At 49.2% G+C, this 20579-nt stretch overlaps 1 protein-coding gene across 1 annotated transcript; it reads left to right on the forward strand.

Annotated features, from left to right (window-relative positions):
• Nucleotides 1–1976: 1976 nt before the first annotated feature.
• LOC147090534 (zona pellucida sperm-binding protein 3-like) lies at nucleotides 1977–10984 on the forward strand. The gene is made up of 7 exons (XM_085977055.1): nucleotides 1977–1983; nucleotides 2074–2197; nucleotides 2334–2460; nucleotides 10274–10365; nucleotides 10452–10603; nucleotides 10670–10801; nucleotides 10878–10984. The coding sequence occupies exons 1-7, from the start codon at nucleotides 1977–1979 to the stop codon at nucleotides 10982–10984; spliced, it is 741 nt and encodes a 246-aa protein (XP_085833181.1).
• Nucleotides 10985–20579: the final 9595 nt, after the last annotated feature.

Genomic DNA, 20579 nt, shown 5'->3' on the forward strand with positions numbered 1-20579 from the left:
CACTTCTGAAAGATCTGGCTCTAATTTTTAGGCCATGTCCCCTTGTCCTGAACTCCCAACCAGCGGAAATAGTTTGTCTCTGTGTACCCTATCGGTTCCCCTTAATATCTTGAAAACGTCAATCAAATCACCCCTTAACATTGTAAATTCCGAGCTTTTCACCATTGGGAAAGTACGCTGATCTATCCTTTTTAGATCCAAAGTGGATGACTACTGTATTAATGGTGCCCATCAAAATGTGCCCTTGTGTGACTCTTTCAGGTGGGGGTGATTGACCAAATTGTAATAGGCCCTCCTGGCAATAAATCTGTGAGTTCTGTCTTTTTTTTCCTTTTTTTATTATTATTTTTTTTTCTTCTTTTGTCAAGTTTTATTTAAAGTTTTATTAATTTACAGTTGATTAGTTTAATCAAAAGAGCACCCCTAATTGGTCGAATGTTTTCTTAAGTTACAGTCAATTGCTTTAATCAAAAAGAGCAGCCAAATTTTAAATTAATTTGTTAAGGTTCCTTTAAAGTTTTATTTATAAACTAATTGGTTAATCACCCACACAAAAAAGATTACTGTAGATTTGCTTAAACACCCAATCAAAAGGGTCACTCCGATTGGTTGAATTAAAATAGGCCCTCCTGGCAATAAATCCATGAGTTCTGTGATTGGGTAGAAATTGTGGAGATTGGGGTTAATTGTCTCAATGTGACTGCAGGTTGTGTGTATAAAAGGTGCTTGTTGGTGGGTGCAGGGATAGTTGAGTTGTTTAGTATCATGGGGGATTTTGTAGTGAGGGGTTTGCTCCCAGTGCTGGTGTTAGTTGGAGCTGTTTGTTCCTCTGATATTTGGCAACAGTTTGGGGGCCAGAGGTTTCCATGGAGAAGAGTAAAAGCCACCCCTGGGCCTCAGCGAGTCCCTTCTCCTGGGTCTCCCTTTGGCTCCGGTTTCAGTGTGTCTGAGGGGCGCAGTGTGTCTCCACTGCAGACTGTGAGGGTGCAGTGTGGAGAGCACAACCTGCTGGTCAGGGTACAGATGGATTTATTTGGAACCAGGCACCTGATTAAAGCTGCTGACCTGACCCTGGGGACGGCAGGTTGTCCGTCAACCGGGATCTACTCTCAGAACCACACTGTCCTCTTTGACTATGGGCTGCATGAGTGTGGCAGCAGAGTGAAGGTAATGTGATTCCTCAACTCTTGCTCTAAGCTTGGTGTCTGGAATAGACCCAACTTGTTTTTCCTACCCTGATTCCTGTCTCCTGCTTTTAAAACCTCCAGACTTGTGTTGAATGATGTATTGTCCTTTGCTTTAACTGGTTTTCCTGAGTGTCTCCAACTTTGATCTCGGCCTTATTGGCCTTGATCCTTCACTTAGTTCTTAACTTTTCCTTCCTTACATCCTGTCTTGTGGATTTTCAGGTCACTGGGGGTTTAGTTATCTACTCCTTTGTATCAGAATACAGGGGAGTCTGGCTTAAATGAGGCTTTAATCTTGTTCTATTCATTGCTCTAAATTATCAACCTGTGGCTCCTTTTATTGAAGTGAAGCTGTCCTTTTTATTGAATCTTTATTCTGTTTAATTGTCTTGTGCTTGCAATCCCCCTCCTTGCTTTAGCTACTGAGGCTGTGCAACTTCCAACCACCTGAGTAGAATGTTGTCCATTTCTGAACCTGATGTCTTTCAGATGTCTGGAGATTTCCTGGTCTATGCCACCCACCTGAACCACACCCCCAAGGCCCATGGATCTGTCATTGTGAGAACTAATGGAGCTGTCGTTCCCATTGAGTGCCACTATTTTAGGTAAGATTCTTTACACTGTCGCAAATAACGTCTACAGCTGGTGTAGTTCTCTGACCTTGTCCTAAAATGGCTCCGTTGTCTTTCCAGGAAGGGCAATGTGAGCAGTAACCCGATCAAGCCCACCTGGATCCCGTTCAGCTCCACCAAGTCTGGAGAGGGGCTTCTGTCATTCTCTCTGCGCCTAATGAATGGTATGTGATGGGTGGATGGGGAATGACTTCCTGTAGTCACCCACTGGCAGTTGTACCCAGTCTCCAACCCTTGTCCCTCTTGTACTTCAGATGACTGGCTCACAGAGCGCACCTCGACTGTCTACTACCTGGGTGACCTCATTCACATTGAGGCCTCTGTTTCAATGACCAACCACATGCCCCTGAAGCTCTACATTGATCGCTGTGTCGCTACGTTGAGCCCAGACGAGGACTCCGCCCCGAGATAGAGCATCATTGACTACAATGGGTAAGGAGCACTCTGCTTTCTCCAGCTGATCCTGTCTCAATGGCTGCTCTTGATTCACTCCATGTCATTTTTATTTCTTCAGTTGCCTCCTGGACAGCAAAGCTGAGGACTCCTTCTCAACCTTCGTGTTGCCAAGAGACGAGCGTGAGCTGGACAAGCTCCACTTTGACTTGGATGCCTTCCGCTTCTTTGGCGATGATCGTTCCTTGGTAAGAGGAAGCCGACCACTGCAAAGTATTTACAGCCAATCTGCATAACTGGGTTGTGCTCCACATGAGTGTCCTCCCACTCCTCTTCATCTAACTCTCCAACATATCCTTCTATTCCTTTCTCCCACCTGTGTTTATCTAGCTTCCCCTTAAATGAATCTACACTATTTGCCTCAAACACTCCCTGTGGTAGCGAGTTCCACATTCTCACCACTCTCTGGGTAAAGAAGTTTCCCCTGAAATCCCTCTGCTGTATATCCTGTGATCCTATGAATCACTAACATTAACCACTTTTCTCTGTTTCTAGCCAGATTGCTATCCATTCTGCTACTTGTCCCCTGAATCCACCTGTTCATTGAGTTCCCAAGTTGGGAGGGAGTCACTATATAATGACTTGTGTTGACTGTGTCCCTCAGATTTTCATCTCCTGTCACCTGAAGGTTGCTGCAGTGGATCGGAGAGATTCCATGAGCAAAGCTTGTACTTTCCAGAAGATGCAGAATGTGTAAGTGCCCCCTCTCCCTCAGGGATGTGTTGTGTGGGGAAGTGATGCCCAACCTGATTGTGAAACTGATTCTCTTGTTTAGCTGGACCCCATTGGAAGTATCCAACAATGACGTTTGTGCCTGTTGTCACTTGGGCAACTGCAGTGCCACAAGGGAGTTTGGATTTGATTCCAGAGCAAGGAGGGATCTTGTACCTGACGCTGGTAGGACATTGATTCTCTAGATGTTGGAGGTTGCCCTTTACCCTCTCTAACTGGAATGTTTGATATTGCAGGGAGTGATGCTGAATTGAAGTGGGAGGGTGAGGCCTCCCTTGGACCCCTGGTCATTCTGGACACTGATGTGACAGACCTGGCAACCGAGTCCCTTAATGAGGTTGAGCAACGGATGGAGGAGAGGTCTCCAGGTGGTGAGTTGGCCGACTGCTAGTTTCCATTTCCCCCTCAGTATTTCCTTCACTCACTGTTGGTTTCTCATTGCTGTTTAGGTGCGGAGTCTGAGGTGGTCCTGATGGTGGCCCTGACTGTGACTGCTGTGTCTCTGATCTCTGCTTCGTTGATCGCCTTGTTCCTGTACAGGAAACGCAAGCAAACCCTGCGCAACAACTTGTGATTAATAAAGTGGTGAAATTAGCAAATCTGTCATGGTTATTGCTTACATTTGGTCATTGATCACGGCTGGGGATTTGCATTCTGAATATGGGAAGTTTTCCATATTTATTTACTTCCATTAATGATTCTTGACCCAGTGGCATGCCTGCTGAGTGTATTTAAGCTTTTCACCAGATATCAGGCTACTGGGGTATGTGCCCCATTTCACTAGTTTATTAACAGCAACTTGGAAGTGTTTGCCTGGAGCTAGTTATCTTGGCCTGCTGTTTGTCCCTTGTTAAGGAGCTTTGTGGGGCTCTTGTGGATTGAGGTTAGTGGGACTGATTATTGAGCCCCATGAAATTGCAACGTTCCTGGAAATTTTAATGCTGGGATTAGTTTATTACTAGAAGTGGAGGTTGTTTAGTCCTCTATAACTGACTGGGATAATGAGTCTAAATGGGGTAGATGTCCATATTCTAAAAATGATAGCAGCACTAGAGAGGGTGCAAAACATTTATTAGGCTGATGCCAGAACTGAGATTTGACTTATTAGGAAAGATTGACCTGTTTGGGTTGCCTTCTCTAGGAAAGAGAAGGCTGAGGGTGTTTAAAATTATGACTGGGTGCGATGGGTTAGATATCGATGTTTCCACTTGGGGGCAAGACCAGAACTAGGGGCCTGTAACTACAAGGTAGTAACTAACTAATGACTCCAATGGTGAATTCAGGAGAAACTTCTTTACCCAGAGAGTGGTGAGAATGTGGATCTCGCTATCACGGAGTGGTTGAGGCGAATGGTGTAGCTGCATTTAAGGGGGAGCTCTAAGCATGAGGGATGAATAGAAGGATATGCTGTTTGGGTGAGATGAAGGGTGGGAGGAGGCTCGTGTGGAGCATGGACTAGTTGGACTGAATAGCCTGTTTCTGTGCTGTCGATGGCTTGTTAACCTGCAGGATTAGTCACCTGAGGAATTGCATCTCTGAAGGCCCCTTAAATGGCTTTCGGTGTTGGCCGTGGCTCAGTGGACAGCACTCTAGCCTGGGTCGGAAGGTCGTAGGTTCAAATCCCACTATAGAAACCTGGAGTACAAAATCCAGGCTGACACTCCCAGTGCTGCACTGTCGGAGGTGCCATCTTTCGGATGAGAAGTTAAACCGAGGCCACTTCTGGCCCCTCGGGTGGATGTAAAAGATCCTATGGCACTTTTGGAAGAAGAGCAGGGGAGTTCTTCCCTCTGACCAATTGTTAGCCATCAGCCAACATCATAAGATGATCTGGCCATTATCACATTGCTGTTTGTAGGCTCTTGATGGGCTGCCATGTTTCTGACAATAGTGACTACATTTCAAAAGTAATTCATTGCTAATGAAATGCATTTTTTTATTTGTTCATGGGATGTGGGTGTCACTGGCAAGGCCTGCATTTATTGCCCATCCCTAGTTAGCCTTGAGAATGTGGTGGTGAGCTGCCTTCTAGTCCAGTTGGTCAGTGTGCTGTTGGGGAGTTCCAGGACTTTGACCCAGTGACGATGAAGGATCGACGATATACTTGCAAGTCGGGATGGTGTGTGATTTGGAGGGGAACTTGGAGGTGGTGGTGTTCCTATATGCCTGCTGCTCTTGTCCTTCTAGGTGGTAGAGGTCGCGGGTTTGGGAGGTGCTGCCGCAGAAGCCTTGGCGAGATGCTGCAGTGTGCCAGTGGTGGAGGGAGTGAATGTTTAAGGTGTTGGTGTGACATCCTGAATCTGGGTATGGTGCTGTATAAATAAGATTGTTCTTTCTAAACATCTGACGTGAGTTTGGGACCTACAATAAAATATAATTATCCCTAACCAACATACTAGGTCCCCAATTGGGATTCAGTTGCCGTACTGGATCTCCAACAGCAGGTGGGGATAGAATCCATACCAACTTAACGAGCACAGTTTTGTATCTCTTGTGGCTGACCCTGGTCAGTGAATGCTGTCTGAAATCTGCAGTAGAACTGTTGTCAATACTTAACCACTTAAATTTATGTAGCCCCTTCAACGTACTGAAATGTCCCAAGGTGCTTCACAGAAGCCCTATTGAATAAAATTTGACACCAAGCCACATAAGGAGATATTAGGGCAGATGAGCAAAAGCTTGTTCAAGAGGTAGATTTTAAGGAGGAGGGAGTGCCAGAGTTTGGGGCCCAGGCAGCTGAAGGCAAGGCTGCCAATGGTGGAGCGATTACATAGAAAGATAGGAGTAGGCCGCTTGAGCCTGCTCTGCCATTCAATGCGATCATGGCTGATCACCTAAATTCAGTACCTGATCCTTGCTATCTCCCCTTGATCCCTTTAGCCTTAAGAAATGTATCCAACTCCTTCTTGAATATATCTAATGAATTGGCTTCTGGTGGTAGAGAATTCCACAGGTTCACCACGCTGTGGGTGAAGAAATTCCTCCCTCAGCGACTGGTGCACAAGGTCACCCAGGTCTCGTTGGCAATAGATTGGGAGAAGGGGAAATGCATTCAGATAATCTGCCTTCCTGGTTTTGCCACCAAGTGGATAACCTCACATTTATCCACGTTCTATTGCTTCTGCCCAATCACCCAACCTGTAAATCATCCTGTAGTTTCTCGGCATCCTCCTCACAGCACACACGCCCACCCAGCTTTGTGTCGTCTGCAAATTTAGAGATATTGCATCTAGTTCCCTTGTCTAGATCATTAATATATATTGTGACTAGCTGGGGTCCAAGGACCGATCCCTGCGGTACCCCACTTGTCACTGCCTTCCACTCAGGAAAAAGACCCGTTTATTCCAACTCTTTGCTTTCTATCTTGTAGGGGGTTTCTCTTGCTCTTTCTGGTCTCCTGCCAGGCTTCGTGCAATAATTACCCTTGAGTGGTTCGACCCACTCCCCCTACGGTTCTAGACCTTGGACTTAGGTGCAGAGAACAGTAGTGCAGAGAAAGAACTCAATAGACCAGGTTGAATAGCACGAAATGGATGCTTTTATTTTTAAACAGTTTGAAGCATTACAAAATACATGTCATAGGCACAGATTAAAGTTACTACAATCATGCACAAATTTATGAACTTGACTCTATGGAAATGGGGAACACACGGCACATCGTAAAAGGGGAACCACATTACGATTTCCCTTAACTCCCTCCCCTATACCTAAACTAAGTTTCGACCTGGGGAACTTGGGATCATGCTCACCACTCTCGAAATCGCGAGAAAGGGGGTTCGCAGCCCTTTTGGCACCGCTTTCCGTCGTCACGTGGATTTGGAAACTTCTGGCGCAGTCGATATTCTCTCCTCCCTCGAGGCAGTGGGGTAGACCCAGCCTCGATGAGCGCTCGTTAAGGTTGAGATCTACTAAGTCGATTTGGGTTCATGGAGCAGACTCAGATGCAGGCTATGCACTTGGGAGAATCTTGTGGCCTAGATCGCCAGTCCTCCAGAGGGTTTCTTCTCCGTCGGCCTGGGTCGTCGATGATCTCCCGACCCCAGTACCCGGGCCACCCTCGTCGTCTTCTCGTCGTGGCCGAGCCTTGTTTGGCTGAACACCGACCACGTTGTCCTTTTACCGAAACCGTCCGTCTTTAAAAAAGACGAAAACGTTTTCATCGATCTGCCGAAGTGGAAGAGGCGCCGATCCGGGCACCGTCCGCCTTTCGTTCGTTCCTCGTAGAAGAAAGTTCTTGAAGAAATGGAAGCCTGAAGTCGCCCAATAAGAAGCCGTGGCATTGAAGAAGAAGTTGTTCAAGTAACCCGGAGTCCGAAGTAACTTAGATGGACTTTCAATCCATAGTTATACTCTTTTGGGACAGTCTTATCTCCCGCCAAATCATAGTCCTGTCTTTGTATTAATTTTGGCGGGCAGAAATCTCTGCAGGGGCGCTTTGTCTTGTAACGGAGCCGGTGATAACTTAAACTGGCCTTCCTGGCCGATAATGTCTTTCAATGTCTTTTGCATTGTCACCGTGGCTCGGTTCGCATATTGATCGGTCCGGACATTTTCCTTGATGGCTGCTAAACGGTTTTTCCTTTGTACGATAAATGGGTATAAGTGTTTTTACATTGTCCGCCCATATCTTGATGGGCCCCATCCTGTACTTATAATCCATTGAATATGTATGCTGTTGCTCTGAGTTTCGGTTCCCAGAGACTGTCTTCAATCCACAAGCCTGTCTGGCTTGCAGTAACAGAAATAAAATGGTTCATAAACTGATCACGGGGCCTGGCGGCCATTTTGTATGCCCTTTTATCAAAGGTTTTTCTGTGCAAGCTTACTTTGGTCAATAAACAGTCTTATTTTATCCAGTTTTCTTGCGTGATTTTTGCTGAAAATTGCGAATCTTACAATCTGCCAACCAGTTCTCTATCCAAGCCAGTACCTTGCCCCCCAATCCCATGTGCCTTAACTTTACATACAAATCTCTTATGTGGGACCTTATCGAAAGCCTTCTGAAAGTCCAAATACACCACATCCACTGATTCTCCCTTATCTATTTCACTAGTGACATCCTCAAAAAATTCCAGTAGATTAGTCAAGCACGATTTACCTTTTGTAAATCCGTGTTGACTTTGTCCGATCCTGTCTCTGTTTTCCAAGTGCTCTGCTATTACATCTTTTATAATGGACTCTAGCACTTTCCCCACTACCGATGTCAGGCTTACCGAGATCTGTAATTCCCCGTTTTCTCTCTACCACCTTTTTTGAATAGTGGGGTAACATTAGCTACCCTTCAATCCATGGGTACTGTTCCAGAGTCCATCGAATGTTGGCAGATGATCAGCAATGCATCTACTATTTCTAGGGCCACTTCCTTAATTACGTTAGGATGTAGATTATCAGGCCCTGGGGATTTATCGGCCTTCAATCCCATCAATTTCCCTAACACCATTTCCCTACAAATACTGATTTCTTTCAGTTCCTCCCTTTCGTCGGACCCTATGTTCCCCGACATTTTTGGGAGGTTATTTGTGTCCCCCTTTGTGAAGACAGAACCAAAATATGTATTTAATTGGTCTGCTATTTCTTTGTTCCCCATTATAAATTCCCCAGTTGGGGATGCTCAAGAGGCCAAAATTGAAGGAGCGCAGAGCTTGCGGAGGGTTGTGGGGCTGGAGGAGGTTGGAGGGATTTCAAAACAACGATGAGAATTTTTAAAATCAAGGCGTTGCTTAACCGGGAATCAATGTAGGTCAGCGACGGGTGAATGGGACTTGGTGCGAGTTAGGATACGGGCAGCTGAGTTTTGGACGGCCTCAAGTAAATGGCGGGTAGTGCGTGGAAGGTCAGCATTGGAATAGTCGAGACTACAGGCGAATGGAGATGTGGCAGTCAGTCTCACCTGGGTTTAGTGAGTGTCTACACAAAGCCTCATCCACAGCATACAAAAAGTTGATGTGCATTCACACTGAAGTCTCCCAATAAATATGTATAATCACAGAAGTGCTTGTTTGAGTAAACCAGTTAACATTTTATACACAGCCAGCACACCCCGCCTCACCCCGTAAACAGCTGCCATCAAAGCCCAGTTGCTGTATTATTTTGTGGGTCTGTGCTCGGGTTAGCAGCCCTCCAGGATTGTCCCAGAGTCTCCAGGAATTAAAAGATTCATCTCTGGGATCCTGGCACGTCCTGAGTTCATGATAGGTGCGGTATTCCCGGAAGGTTGTGGGTTCGAGTCCCACTCCAGTGACAAGAGCATATTAATGCAGGCTGACACTCTAGTGCCACTGCTGAGGGAGCGCCGCACTGTCGGAGGTGTCATCTTTCGGATGAGACGTTAAACCGAGGGCCCGTCTGCCCCCTCGGGTGGATGTAAAAGATCCCATGGCCACTATTTCGTAGAAGAACAGGGAGTTATCCCCTGGTGTCCCAGCAAATATTTATCCCTCAATCAACATCACTAAAAACAGATTATCTGGTCATTATCACATTGCTGTTTGTGGGAGCAGGCTGTGTGCAAATTGGCTGCTGTGTTTCCTACATTACAACAGTGACTGCGCTCCAAAAAGTACCTCATTGGCTGTAAAGCGCTTTGGGATGTCCTGAGGCTGTGAAAGGCGTGATATAAATGCAAGCCTTTCTTTCTTTTACAGGCAACTTTGGGCCGATGGTTCCCAAAGCTCTCCACCCAATGGGGGCACTTTGGTTTGGTTTTTGGTTGATGACATCACCCAGTGTCTTCCTATTGATGGTTTTGGAGAAGGTCAACCCAATCTCTGCCTCTTTCTTTATCATAGGCAACGGCCTATTAAAAGTCAACCACGTGCTCCCTTTTTAAAGGGTCGCAAACGATAAGGTCTGTAAATTAACATAAATTTGAAAGGAACCTTAACAAATCAAATTAAAATTTGGTTGCCGGGGGTGATGATGCACTCCATTCTCCGCGGCGTCCACCGGTCGCGGAAGGCCTCAAGCGTGCCAGTGGATACCGCGTACTCCATCTGCAGGGCCACCCGGGCGCGAACGTGGCCGCGGAAGAGAGGCAGGCAATCGGGCAGCTCTTTCCCACCCTCTTTCCAGTTGCCTGTTGACACAGCCGAGGCGAAAACTCCCTTTCATCTTTTGTGTCGCTGCGAGATCACCGGGACAAGCTCTGGTTCAACATGGATGCGTTCCGCTTCTTTGAGGATGCCAGGGACCTGGTAAGTGTTGGCCAGATGTTGGAAGGTAAGACGGTGAGCGTTGACGCTGAGTAACTCCTGGATGTGTCTCCTGCAGATCTTCATCAGTTGCCACCTGCGAGTAGCTGCAGCAGATCAAAGGCCGGATTCGGTCAACAAAGCCTGTTCCTTCCAGAAGCCAGCCAACCGGTGAGAGAAATCTACCCCCGAATGGTGGACCTCTTTCTTTTTGGCGCATGAATGCGTTCTGACCGATGGCTTGCTTCCTTGTTTAGATGGTCCCTGGTGAACGAGTTGGGCCTGTCCCTGGTGGAAGGATCCAATGAGGTTTGTGCCTGTTGTGATGGGAGAAACTGCAGGGCCCAGAGATTGCGATCTGGAGGAAGACCACACTCCAGGGGCAGGAGGGAGGTCCCATCTGAGCTTGGTATGTTGTGGTGGTGTTGAGGGTGATAATGGATGTTTTGTAACTGGATGGAACTAATTGTTGCAGAGTCTGAGCCTGTGTGGGAGGGTGAGGCCTCCCTTGGACCTCTGATCGTTCTGGATGTAGATCTGGACCTAGTTCATTCGGTGGAAGGTGAAGCTGTTGGGACTCGTGAGGAGGTTCCGAGTTCTTATCGAGGTGAGTGTTGATTGTATGGAAACCCAATTCCAGTCCTGTGACTCCTGACTCCATATTGGCTTCTCGTTCTCGGCAGGTGATGTGTGTTCTGAGCTACTTCTGGTCGTGGCTGTGACGTTGGCAGCTGGGGTCCTGATCTCCACCTCTCTGGTGGCCTTCCTACTGTCCAGGAAACACAACTGAATCCTCTCCCTAAATTGCGCTGCTTTATTTGTCAAATGGTTCAATAAAATTGAAATGTGACTTGGTTGAGTTATAGTCTTTGGTGTTGAACTGGATTTTAAATACACTGTCATGGTGGTTTGAACTAAGTTGTCTAAATGACACTAGACCAGTTTTGGAGGCCTATATTTAACTGACAATTTCACCACACACTGCTGCGTTTTCGGTCGTTGAAATTAGGCATTTGCACCTGGAATAAGATTGTGACATTAATAGGATGGCAACTGGAATCATACAGCACAGAAAGAGGCCATTCGGCCCATCATACCTGTGCTGGCTCTTTGAAAGAGCTCTCCACATTTAACATCTCTTAAAGGTTAGTTACAATTGTCTTTTTGAATATAGTGATGTAACCTACCACCCACCATCACACATGGGTGGGTAGTGGAGTCAAACAGTGCTGAGGGGATTGGTAAAGGATCAATGATCTTTTTCATTGCACTCTGGCCTCTGGTGCATTTCCCCCACCCGCCCAAAATCCTTCGCCCACCCCACCTCCCATCACCCCCTGTTGGTGGCCGTGCCTTCAGACATCTGGCACCTCAGCTCAGACATTCTCTCCCTAAAACCCTCAACCTCTCCTCCTAATACATTGCTTCAAACCTACATCAGTGTCCAGGCATTTACCTGTCCTAATGTCTCCTCCTTTGATTCTGTCAGGTTTTTGTCTGATTTACGTGAGTTGAATGCTTTGCTTAGTTGAACATTGGGCAGTGTAACAAGGCACCACTGCAACAAGATGGTGAGGGCAAAGGGGCAGGAATATAAGATGGCCATTAACAGATCAAATGAAGAATTTAGGAGAACATTCTTTACACAGAATGTGGAACATGGAGTGGTTGGAGCAGATACATTTGGAGTTGAGATACAGATTGACCATGATCAAATGGAATGGTAGAACAGGCTCGAGGGCCTGAATGGATTCCTCCTGCTCCTATGTAAGGGGAGGCTGGTAGCATAAATAAGGGAGAATGAAATAAAGGGCTCTGTGGAGGCGGGGGGTTAGATACAAGGTAAAGCACGCTCTACACTGTCCCATCAAATACTCCCAGGGCAGGTACAGCACGTGTTAGATACAGAGTAAAGCTCCCTTTAAACTGTCCCATCAAATACTCCCAGGGCAGGAACAGCACAGGTTAGATACAGAGTAAAGCTCCCTCTACACTGTCCCATCAAACACTCCCAGGGCGGCTACAGCACGCGTTAGATACAGAGTAAAGCTCCCTTTAAACTGTCCCATCAAACACTCCCAGGGCAGGTACAGCACAGGTTAGGTACAGAGTAAAGCTCTCTTTACAATGTCTCATCCAACACTCCCAGGGCAGGTAGAGCACGGGTCAGATACAGAGTAAAGCTCCCTCTACACTGTCCCATCAAACACTCCCAGGGCAGGTACAGCACGGGTTAGATACAGAGTAAAGCTCCCTCTACACTGTCCCATCAAACACTCCCAGGGCAGCTACAGCACGGGTTAGATACAGAGTAAAGCTCCCTTTAAACTGTCCCATCAAATACTCCCAGGGCAGTTACAGCACGCGTTAGATACAGAGTAAAGCTCCCTTTAAACTGTCCCATCAAACACTCCTAGGGCAGGTACAGCACAGGTTAGGTACAGAGTAAAGCTCTCTTTACAATGTCTCATCCAACACTCCCAGGGCAGGTAGAGCACGGGTCAGATACAGAGTAAAGCTCCCTCTACACTGTCCCATCAAACACTCCCAGGGCAGCTACAGCACGCGTTAGATACAGAGTAAAGCTCCCTTTAAACTGTCCCATCAAATACTCCCAGGGCAGGAACAGCACAGGTTAGATACAGAGTAAAGCTCCCTCTACACTGTCCACATCAAACACTCCCAGGGCAGGTACAGCACGAGTTAGATATAGGTTACAGCACGAGTTAGATATAGAGTAAAGCTCCCTCTACACTGTCCCATCAAACACTCCCAGGGCAGCTACAGCACGCGTTAGATACAGAGTAAAGCTCCCTTTAAACTGTCCCATCAAACACTCCCAGGGCAGGTAGAGCATGCGTCAGATACAGAGTAAAGCTCCCTCTACACGGTCCCATCAAACACTCCCAGGGCATGTAGAGCACGGGTCAGATACAGAGTAAAGCTCCCTGTGCTCTGCGCAAAAAAGTTATCAAATCCCAACCTCAGAGGATCACACCCTATTAACCACCTCCCTCAGAATTCATGTTCCCACAGCTCCGGCCATTTGTGGAACCTCCCCTTCCTTCACTCCACCATTGGCACCTTGGGATGTTTTTCTGCATTAAAGGTGCGATATGATGTAAGATTTGAAATTTTCAGCAATAATCACGCAAGAAAACAGGATAAAATAAGACAATTTATTGACCAAAGTAAGCTTGCACAGAAAAACCTTTGATAAAAGGGCATACAAAATGGCCGCCGGGCCTCGTGATCAGTTTCTGGACCATTTGATTTCTGTTACTGCAAGCCAGACAGGCTTGTGGATTGAAGACAGTAAGCCCGCGAAAGCCAGTATCGGGAAACCGAAACTCAGGGAAACAGCATACATATTCAATAGATTCTAAGTACAAGACAGTTTCAGGCAAACAGGATGGGGCCCATCAAGATATGGGCGGACAATGAATGAAAACTTAAACCCATTTAATTTACAAAGGAGAAACCGTTTAACAGCCATCAAGGGAAATCTCCAGACCGATCAATATGCGAACCGAGTTACGGTGACAAAGTAAAAGACATTAAAAGACATTATCGGCCAGGAAGGCCTGTTAAGTTATCACCGGCTCCCGTTACAAGACAAAGCGCCCCTGCAGAGATTTCTGCCCGCCAAAATATTACAAAGACTGGACTATGATCTGGCGGGAGATAAGGCTGGCCCAAAAAGGGTATAAATATGGATTTTGAAAAGTCCATCAGCGCCTCTTCTACCTCGGTAGCTTCGGAATTCGATCAGGAAGTTTCGGACGGACATTTCGGAAAGGACAACGTGGTCGGTGTTCAGCCAGACAAGGCTTGGCCGCGACGAGAAGACGACGAGGGTGGCCCGGGTACCGTTGTCGGGAGATCATCGACGACCCAGGCCGAAGAAGAAGACGCCCTCAGGAAAACGGACGATCCAGGCCGGAGAGAAAGGACATTCCGGGCCTAGCACTTCCGTGCCTCAACATCCCATCGAGGTGTTGTTCTGTTCCATGAACCCAAATCCACAACAGACTTGGTGGATTTCAGCCATGACGAGTGCTCACCGAGGCTGTGTCCACTGCCTCATCGCCTGAGAGAGAGAGAGAGTAAAACAAGCTGCGCCAGAAGTTTCCAAATCCACGTGACGACGGAAAGCTGTGCCAGAAAGGCTGCGAACCCCTCCTTTTTGCGATTCTGATAGCGGTGACCATGATCCCGAGTTCCTCAAGTCGAAACTTAGTTTAGGTATTAGGGCAGGGAGTAAAGTTAAATCGTAATGTGTTTCCCCTTTTACGACGTTCCCCATTTCCATAGAGTCAAGTTCATACATTTGTGCATGATTGTAGTTACTTTAATCTGTGCCTATGACATGTATTTTGTAATGCTTCAAACTGTTTAAAAATAAAAGCATCCATTTCGTGCTGTTCAACCTGGTCTATTGAGTCCTTTCTCTGCACTACAGTTCTCTGCATCTAAGTCCAAGGTCTAGAACTGTAGGGGAGAGTGGGTCGAACCACTCAAGGGTAATTATTGCACAAAGCCTGGCAGGAAACCAGAACGAGCAAGAGAAACCCCCTACAGAAATGGCGACCGCGGCAGGACCTTGGCAGCAGGAAAGTAGTGTGTTAGATCAAGGTCTGAATAAACGAAATGTGATGGATGAAAGAATAGCGGATTATGTTTTTGGAAAGGTAAACCACAAAACAATGGATATCTGACCTATTAAGGGATAGGCGCCCGCTAGACGCAGCCATCAAGTGGACAGAAAGCAAAGAGCACAAAAGATCTGTAGAAAAGGCGGTCTGGCTGATGTGCTACAAGAAGCAAGTCCAGCTTTTGGACCAAGTCGTTGTAGCACAGACGGCCCAGATCAAAGGGTTATTAGCAGAAGTAGAGGAAAAGGTTGCGGGAGGTCAAAAATTGATTGAATCGCTTAACGCGCTGAATCAGGAACGCCAATCCACAACTCACCGCCACGAAACCCGGGTAGAGTATTTAAAATGTCAGGTCATTGAAGCCAAGGCCTGTGAAGGTAGAATGAGAGAAAGGTGTTTCCGTCTAGCTAAGCAAATAGAGACCCAAGAGGAAAAACTTCTGGGAGCCAGGGCAGCATATAAGATGGCCATGGAGGATAGATCTGAGAGCACCGACCACAGCGCTTGCCGCCGGGAGCAAGAGGACCTGAGAACGGCCCTAGCCAAGGCAAACGGGTTGGTGTGTCTCATAAACCCACCAGCGAGCCAGCTATTGCTAGCCAAGGAATCCAAAAAACCGATTCCACAAGAGATAGTTCAGGAACCAACCCCCGAACCCTCTGCGCCTCCTGCTTATGATGAGTCTTGGACTCCGGGAAAGGAAACGGAGACGGTAGATGAAGAGATTCTTGAGGAAGAGCCACCCCAGGTAGCAGAGTCAGGACCGGCACCGATGTGTCCCACGCGACACCGGAGGCTCGGTCCAGGCGCCAATGATGGCGAGGACGGACCCCTTGTGAACCAGGTCATAATGCCCCACAGCGCACAACAGCTGAGGGCAATGATAAGTCACATCCCAAAACTCACCGAGTCAGGAGATCCCTCCGTCCATTTTAGGGACATGGAGCAGACCGCAGCCGTTAATGACTGCGACGGGGTTGAACAGTTTAAGATGCTGCTGTTCTCCCTGGACAACTCGCTCCTCCAGTGTCTCCCTGACGAGAGCAAGAGAGGGCACAGGGAATATGGGTTGTTACGGGACGAGATCCTGGAGATTATAAGAGAGGGTGACGGAACTCCGTTCCTCCGTTTAGAAAAGACAGTGCAGCTAGAAGGAGAACCCCCACGGGTTTTCGCCGGAAGGTTGTGGCCCGTGTATCGGCGCAGCTGCCCGGGAGGACCGGACCGGAACGTGCTAAATGATGAACAAAGGGCTCATTGGCTCCGGTGCCTGGTAGCAGGTTGCTTGCCAATAGTGAGGGAGCAGGCCAAAGCATGGTTTGACCCCACTAACGCCCGCTCCACGGAAGACGTAGTGCTCGATCAGCTCACGATCAGTTACAGGAACAACAACGCCTGTTTTAAAAGGAAAGGTGCATGAGGTGAGGCCTGCAGCTTCTGCTAAAAAGGAATGGCATCAGGAGGGGAATCGCCCTCCCCAAGCCAAAAGCAGTTGTTACGGGTGTGGGAAGGAGGGTCATTGGCGCAAGGACTGTAGAAATCCATGGAAGGATAATAGGGGGAGATTCCCCGCAGCCCAAGCCCAAGCCCAAGCCCAGACCGTTGCCCCAGCACCAGCCCAAAACCCAACCGTAGCCCCTGCCCCAGCAACAGGAGGTGGTGCGGTTGTGGATCCCGCTACGATTGAGTCAATTTTAGAGACTATGCGGTCTCTGATGACCTCGCAGGGGAAGGTAGCAGTCGCCAACAGCCCTATCGCTCCCGAGACCCCAACCGAAGCACCTAAATGACTGACGCCTGCGCAGCCCGTCTACTTGTGTCCGCTCCGCTATGACGCCTGGAGAAGACCTGTGGTGGAAATGGAGGTGGAAAGGGAAAAGGGTAGTTACCTGTTGGATACGGGAGCTTCGTGCACCGTGATCCACACAGCTAGACCTTTTGCCTCACCTCTGTCCACCCAGGCTCCATTCTCAGTAGCGGGTTTCACAGGCAGAGAACAGGCTGGCGCGTACTCCATCCCGCTCTCCATTCATTTGGGAGCACTCCACACCACATGGACGTGTATCCTATTGAAGTGGAGTGAGGGGGGTGGAAAAGGCATCCTCGGGGCTGATTTCTTGGTGGAACACGGGATCCTCGTGGACCTGAGAAATCACTGTCTCTGGGGAGCCGAGAGCGGTTTAGGTAAGGTAGTTGTAATCCCAGGGAGGGAAGAAAAGGGGGCCCTGTGCACCATGAAGCCGTCAGGAGGTTACGATCTCGAGCTCATGGTAGCGAACGTCCCAACGGACTTGCAGGCGTGTGTGTCGGAAAATCTGACCGCGTTTGCCACCCACAAGCACGACTGTGGGAGAGTCACTGGGTTTGAAGTCAGCGTAGACGGGGACCCCATGATCCGACCCCAAAAACAGTATAACTTCCCCAAGGAGGCAGAACCCGACATGGAGACCGCAATATCTTCATTGGTGCAGCAGGGCGTATTGAGAACAATAGCCACTCACGTGAACTCCCCCTTATGGCCGGTAAAGGAGCCGGACAATTCGTGGAGAGCCACGGTGGACTACAGAGTCCTCAATAGTAACATCCCAGCCTGCGCGCCCACGGTAGCAGCAGTTGCAGACCTAATAGGGAGTATTCCAGCATCGGCGACCACGTTCACGGTGCTGGATATCTCGAACGGTTTTTGGTCCATTCCGCTGCGGCGGGAGGATCAGTACAAGTTTGCCTTTACTTTCAAAGGGCAACAGTACACTTGGAACTGCTTGCCACAGGGTTTTACAACAGCCCCAGCATTTTCCATCAATGCATGGCGGGGAGTTTAAAAGAATTTAGCCAGCCCAACCGGATAGTACAGTATGTGGACGACTTACTCCTGTTCACGGACACAAGGGAGGAGCACGGCCCACTATCAGCCGAATTATTGGAGCTGTTAGAAAGGAAGGGTTTCAAAGTAAACCCAAAGAAAGCACAGATCGGCCAGCAGGAAGTCAAATTCCTGGGTCTGGCCATCTGCGCTGGAGAAAGAGCCATAGATAAGGCCAGAAGGGAATCAGTACAAGATCTGCCGATCCCCAACACAGCAATGGGTGTAAGGTCCTTTTTGGGATTGACCGGGTACTGCAGAGATTTCATCGAGGACTATGCTGCCACAGCAGGCCCGCTACTCCGACTCTTACACAAGGGAATCGAGTGGTCTTGGGAGAAGGGGTGCCAGGCAGCATTTGAGAAGTTGAAAAGAGATCTGCAGACCGTGCCAGCCCTAGGGGCCATAGATGGGGGAGAGGAGTTTTTCCTGGAGGTAGCCGCTAGTGGGGACAGCCTGAGCGCCGTGCTGCTCCAGGAGCGGCACGGCAAGCTGAGGCCGGTAGTTTATTCCTCCAGGGTGCTCACGGATGTAGAGAGGAGTTTCTCCAATTGCGAACGGCATCTCCTGGCCACGCATTGGGCTGTGAACAGATCAGTGATCTTCACAGGAACCTCTCCCATCACGCTCCTCACCCATCACACCCCCACAAAGATGCTTCTGGATGGAAGGATTAAGGATGGGACCGTAAGCAGCGCTCGGATTGCGCGCTGGACCCTCCTCCTTTCCCAGATGGATCTCAAAGTTAAAGGCCTCTGCGAGCCAAAGCTCGCAGCCAACATGGTATATCCCGGAACAGCCCATCGGTGTTCCGTAGAAGGGGTATGGGAGGTCAACATAGGTTTACGGGCCGGGATACACCCCGCAGGCCGCGAAATCTACGTAGACGGTTCCAGCACTGTATCTGCTGGCGAACGACTCACAGGGTGTGGAGCTTATGACTCTGCGGCAAACATTGCCCTGGCAATTAAGCTCCCCAGCACTATGAGCGCACAGCAGGCTGAACTGTCCGCGGTGGCGTACGTGGTTACCCACCCCGAGATTTTCCCAACCCCATACACGATTTGCTCAGACAGCATGTTCACATGCAATTCGTGTACGGAGTACCTCGCCATCTGGTCCCGCCGCGGATATACCTCTGCGGACGGGCGGCCTTTAACAGTTAAGCCCTTGCTGGAAAAGATCCTGGCAGCTGTGGGGGAGGAAGGGAAAGTGTTCATCCATAAGGTGAAGGCTCATTCCACCACAGAACCCCGCAGTCAGGGCAACCAGCAGGCGGATGCGCTAGCCAGGGAGGGTGCCCGCAACAGCATTCTCTGGGACCCCTATGGACCCGGATCCGTGGCGGCGATCCAAGGCAGGGAGGGAATTCCAGGGAACACAGGGGTGACACCGCCCCCAGACCTAAAGACCGTCCAAACCCTGGATCCCGCCCTAAAAACAGTCCTAAAAGCCATCACAGAAGGCAAGCAGGTAGAGGGACCGTACAGTACGGCAGCCCTCTCAGTCAAAGAAGGCATGCTGTTCCGAGAGGAGCAGTGGGTTGTGCCGCAGCAGCACCGGAGGGAATTCCTGCAACTGGCCCACGAGGGTCCAGGGGCGGGACACCCCGGGCCTGAGGTTACCTGGCAACGGGTAGAGCAGGCGGGATGGTGGCCGGGACTTCGGGACGATGTCCGCGAGTTCTGCACAAGCTGTCTTGTGTGCGCTGCAAACAACCCAGACCCCCACAAAAGGAAGGTGCCCATGGGGCACATCAGGAGGGTAGAGGGACCATGGCAGTCGATTCAGGTAGACTACATAGGGCCCTTTGTCCTGGTAGATGTGTTCACCAAATGGGTAGAAGCTTTCCCGTGCAGAACAGCTACGGCACTGGGCAATGCTAAGATCTTGATTCGGGAAGTGTTCTCACGGTGGGGACTCCCCCGTTGTGTAGAGTCCAACCAAGGGAGTCAGTTCACCGGTCAAGTAATGCAGAACGCCCTCATGCTCTTGGGCATTGAGGGGAAGTGGCACGTAGCATACAATCCCCAGTCATCCGGGATTGTTGAACGCATGAATCGGACCCTCAAGGAAAAGCTGAGGAAAGAGACAATGGGCTCGCCCCAGAAATGGGCGGAGGTCCTGCCTTTAGACCTCATGGGGATCCGGGCCGGCCAGTCCAAAAGTACGGGGTATTCCCCGCACGAATTAATGACTGGAAGGATCATGCGAACACCCACCCATGTACTAGCCCCGGTGCTCACTGAGGGCCAGCTCCGAGAGGTGAAGCGAGACAAATTCGTCCAAACCCTTTTGGAGCGCCTGAAACAGATTTATGGGCAGGCGGCTGGGAACATGGGAAGACAGCATCGGGGAAACCGAATGTTACTGGAAGCTCGTAAGCAACAAGAGTGGGTAGTCGGAGACCAGGTCATGGTCCGAAACTATGCCAGGGTAGGGAGTTTTGAACCATTGTACATGGGGCCTTACAGCATTGTAGACAAGGCCAGCCCCATGGTTTATGCAGTGAAGGTGCCCCGACGTACCAAATGGTTTCACATTAACCAGTGTAAACTGTTTAAATCGGGTGCACAAGGGCCAACAACAGGGACCAGGTCTGAGAACAAAAATCCTCAGCCTGTAACAGAGTCACAGACCACACAGGCTGGAACAGTAGCCTGCGTGAAGGGAGGGGCCACCCCATCGGAGTGGGAGGTCTCCCCTCTAATTTGGGATTCGGACGAGGAAGAGCCCGAACAGCTCGACCTCGCCTTAGACCCAATCACGGAGGAGGAAGAGTCAGAGGACGACGATCCCGCCCTCGACTCATGCTTGGGGGAGGTGGGGAATGGGGGCGGAGACTCACTACCTGTAGGGACAGGTGA

The sequence above is a fragment of the Somniosus microcephalus genome, unplaced genomic scaffold (genome assembly GCF_052327205.1).
Source record: "Somniosus microcephalus isolate GS21.2 unplaced genomic scaffold, FLI_Smic_1.0 unresolved_chr4, whole genome shotgun sequence".
Taxonomy (NCBI): Eukaryota; Metazoa; Chordata; class Chondrichthyes; order Squaliformes; family Somniosidae; genus Somniosus; species Somniosus microcephalus.

Coding starts and splice junctions, on each gene's coding strand:
- LOC147090534 (XM_085977055.1), top strand. Junction 2,461..10,273: donor TTGGCGATGATCGTTCCTTG/GTAAGAGGAAGC, acceptor TGTCTCCTGCAG/ATCTTCATCAGTTGCCACCT. Junction 10,802..10,877: donor GGTTCCGAGTTCTTATCGAG/GTGAGTGTTGAT, acceptor CGTTCTCGGCAG/GTGATGTGTGTTCTGAGCTA.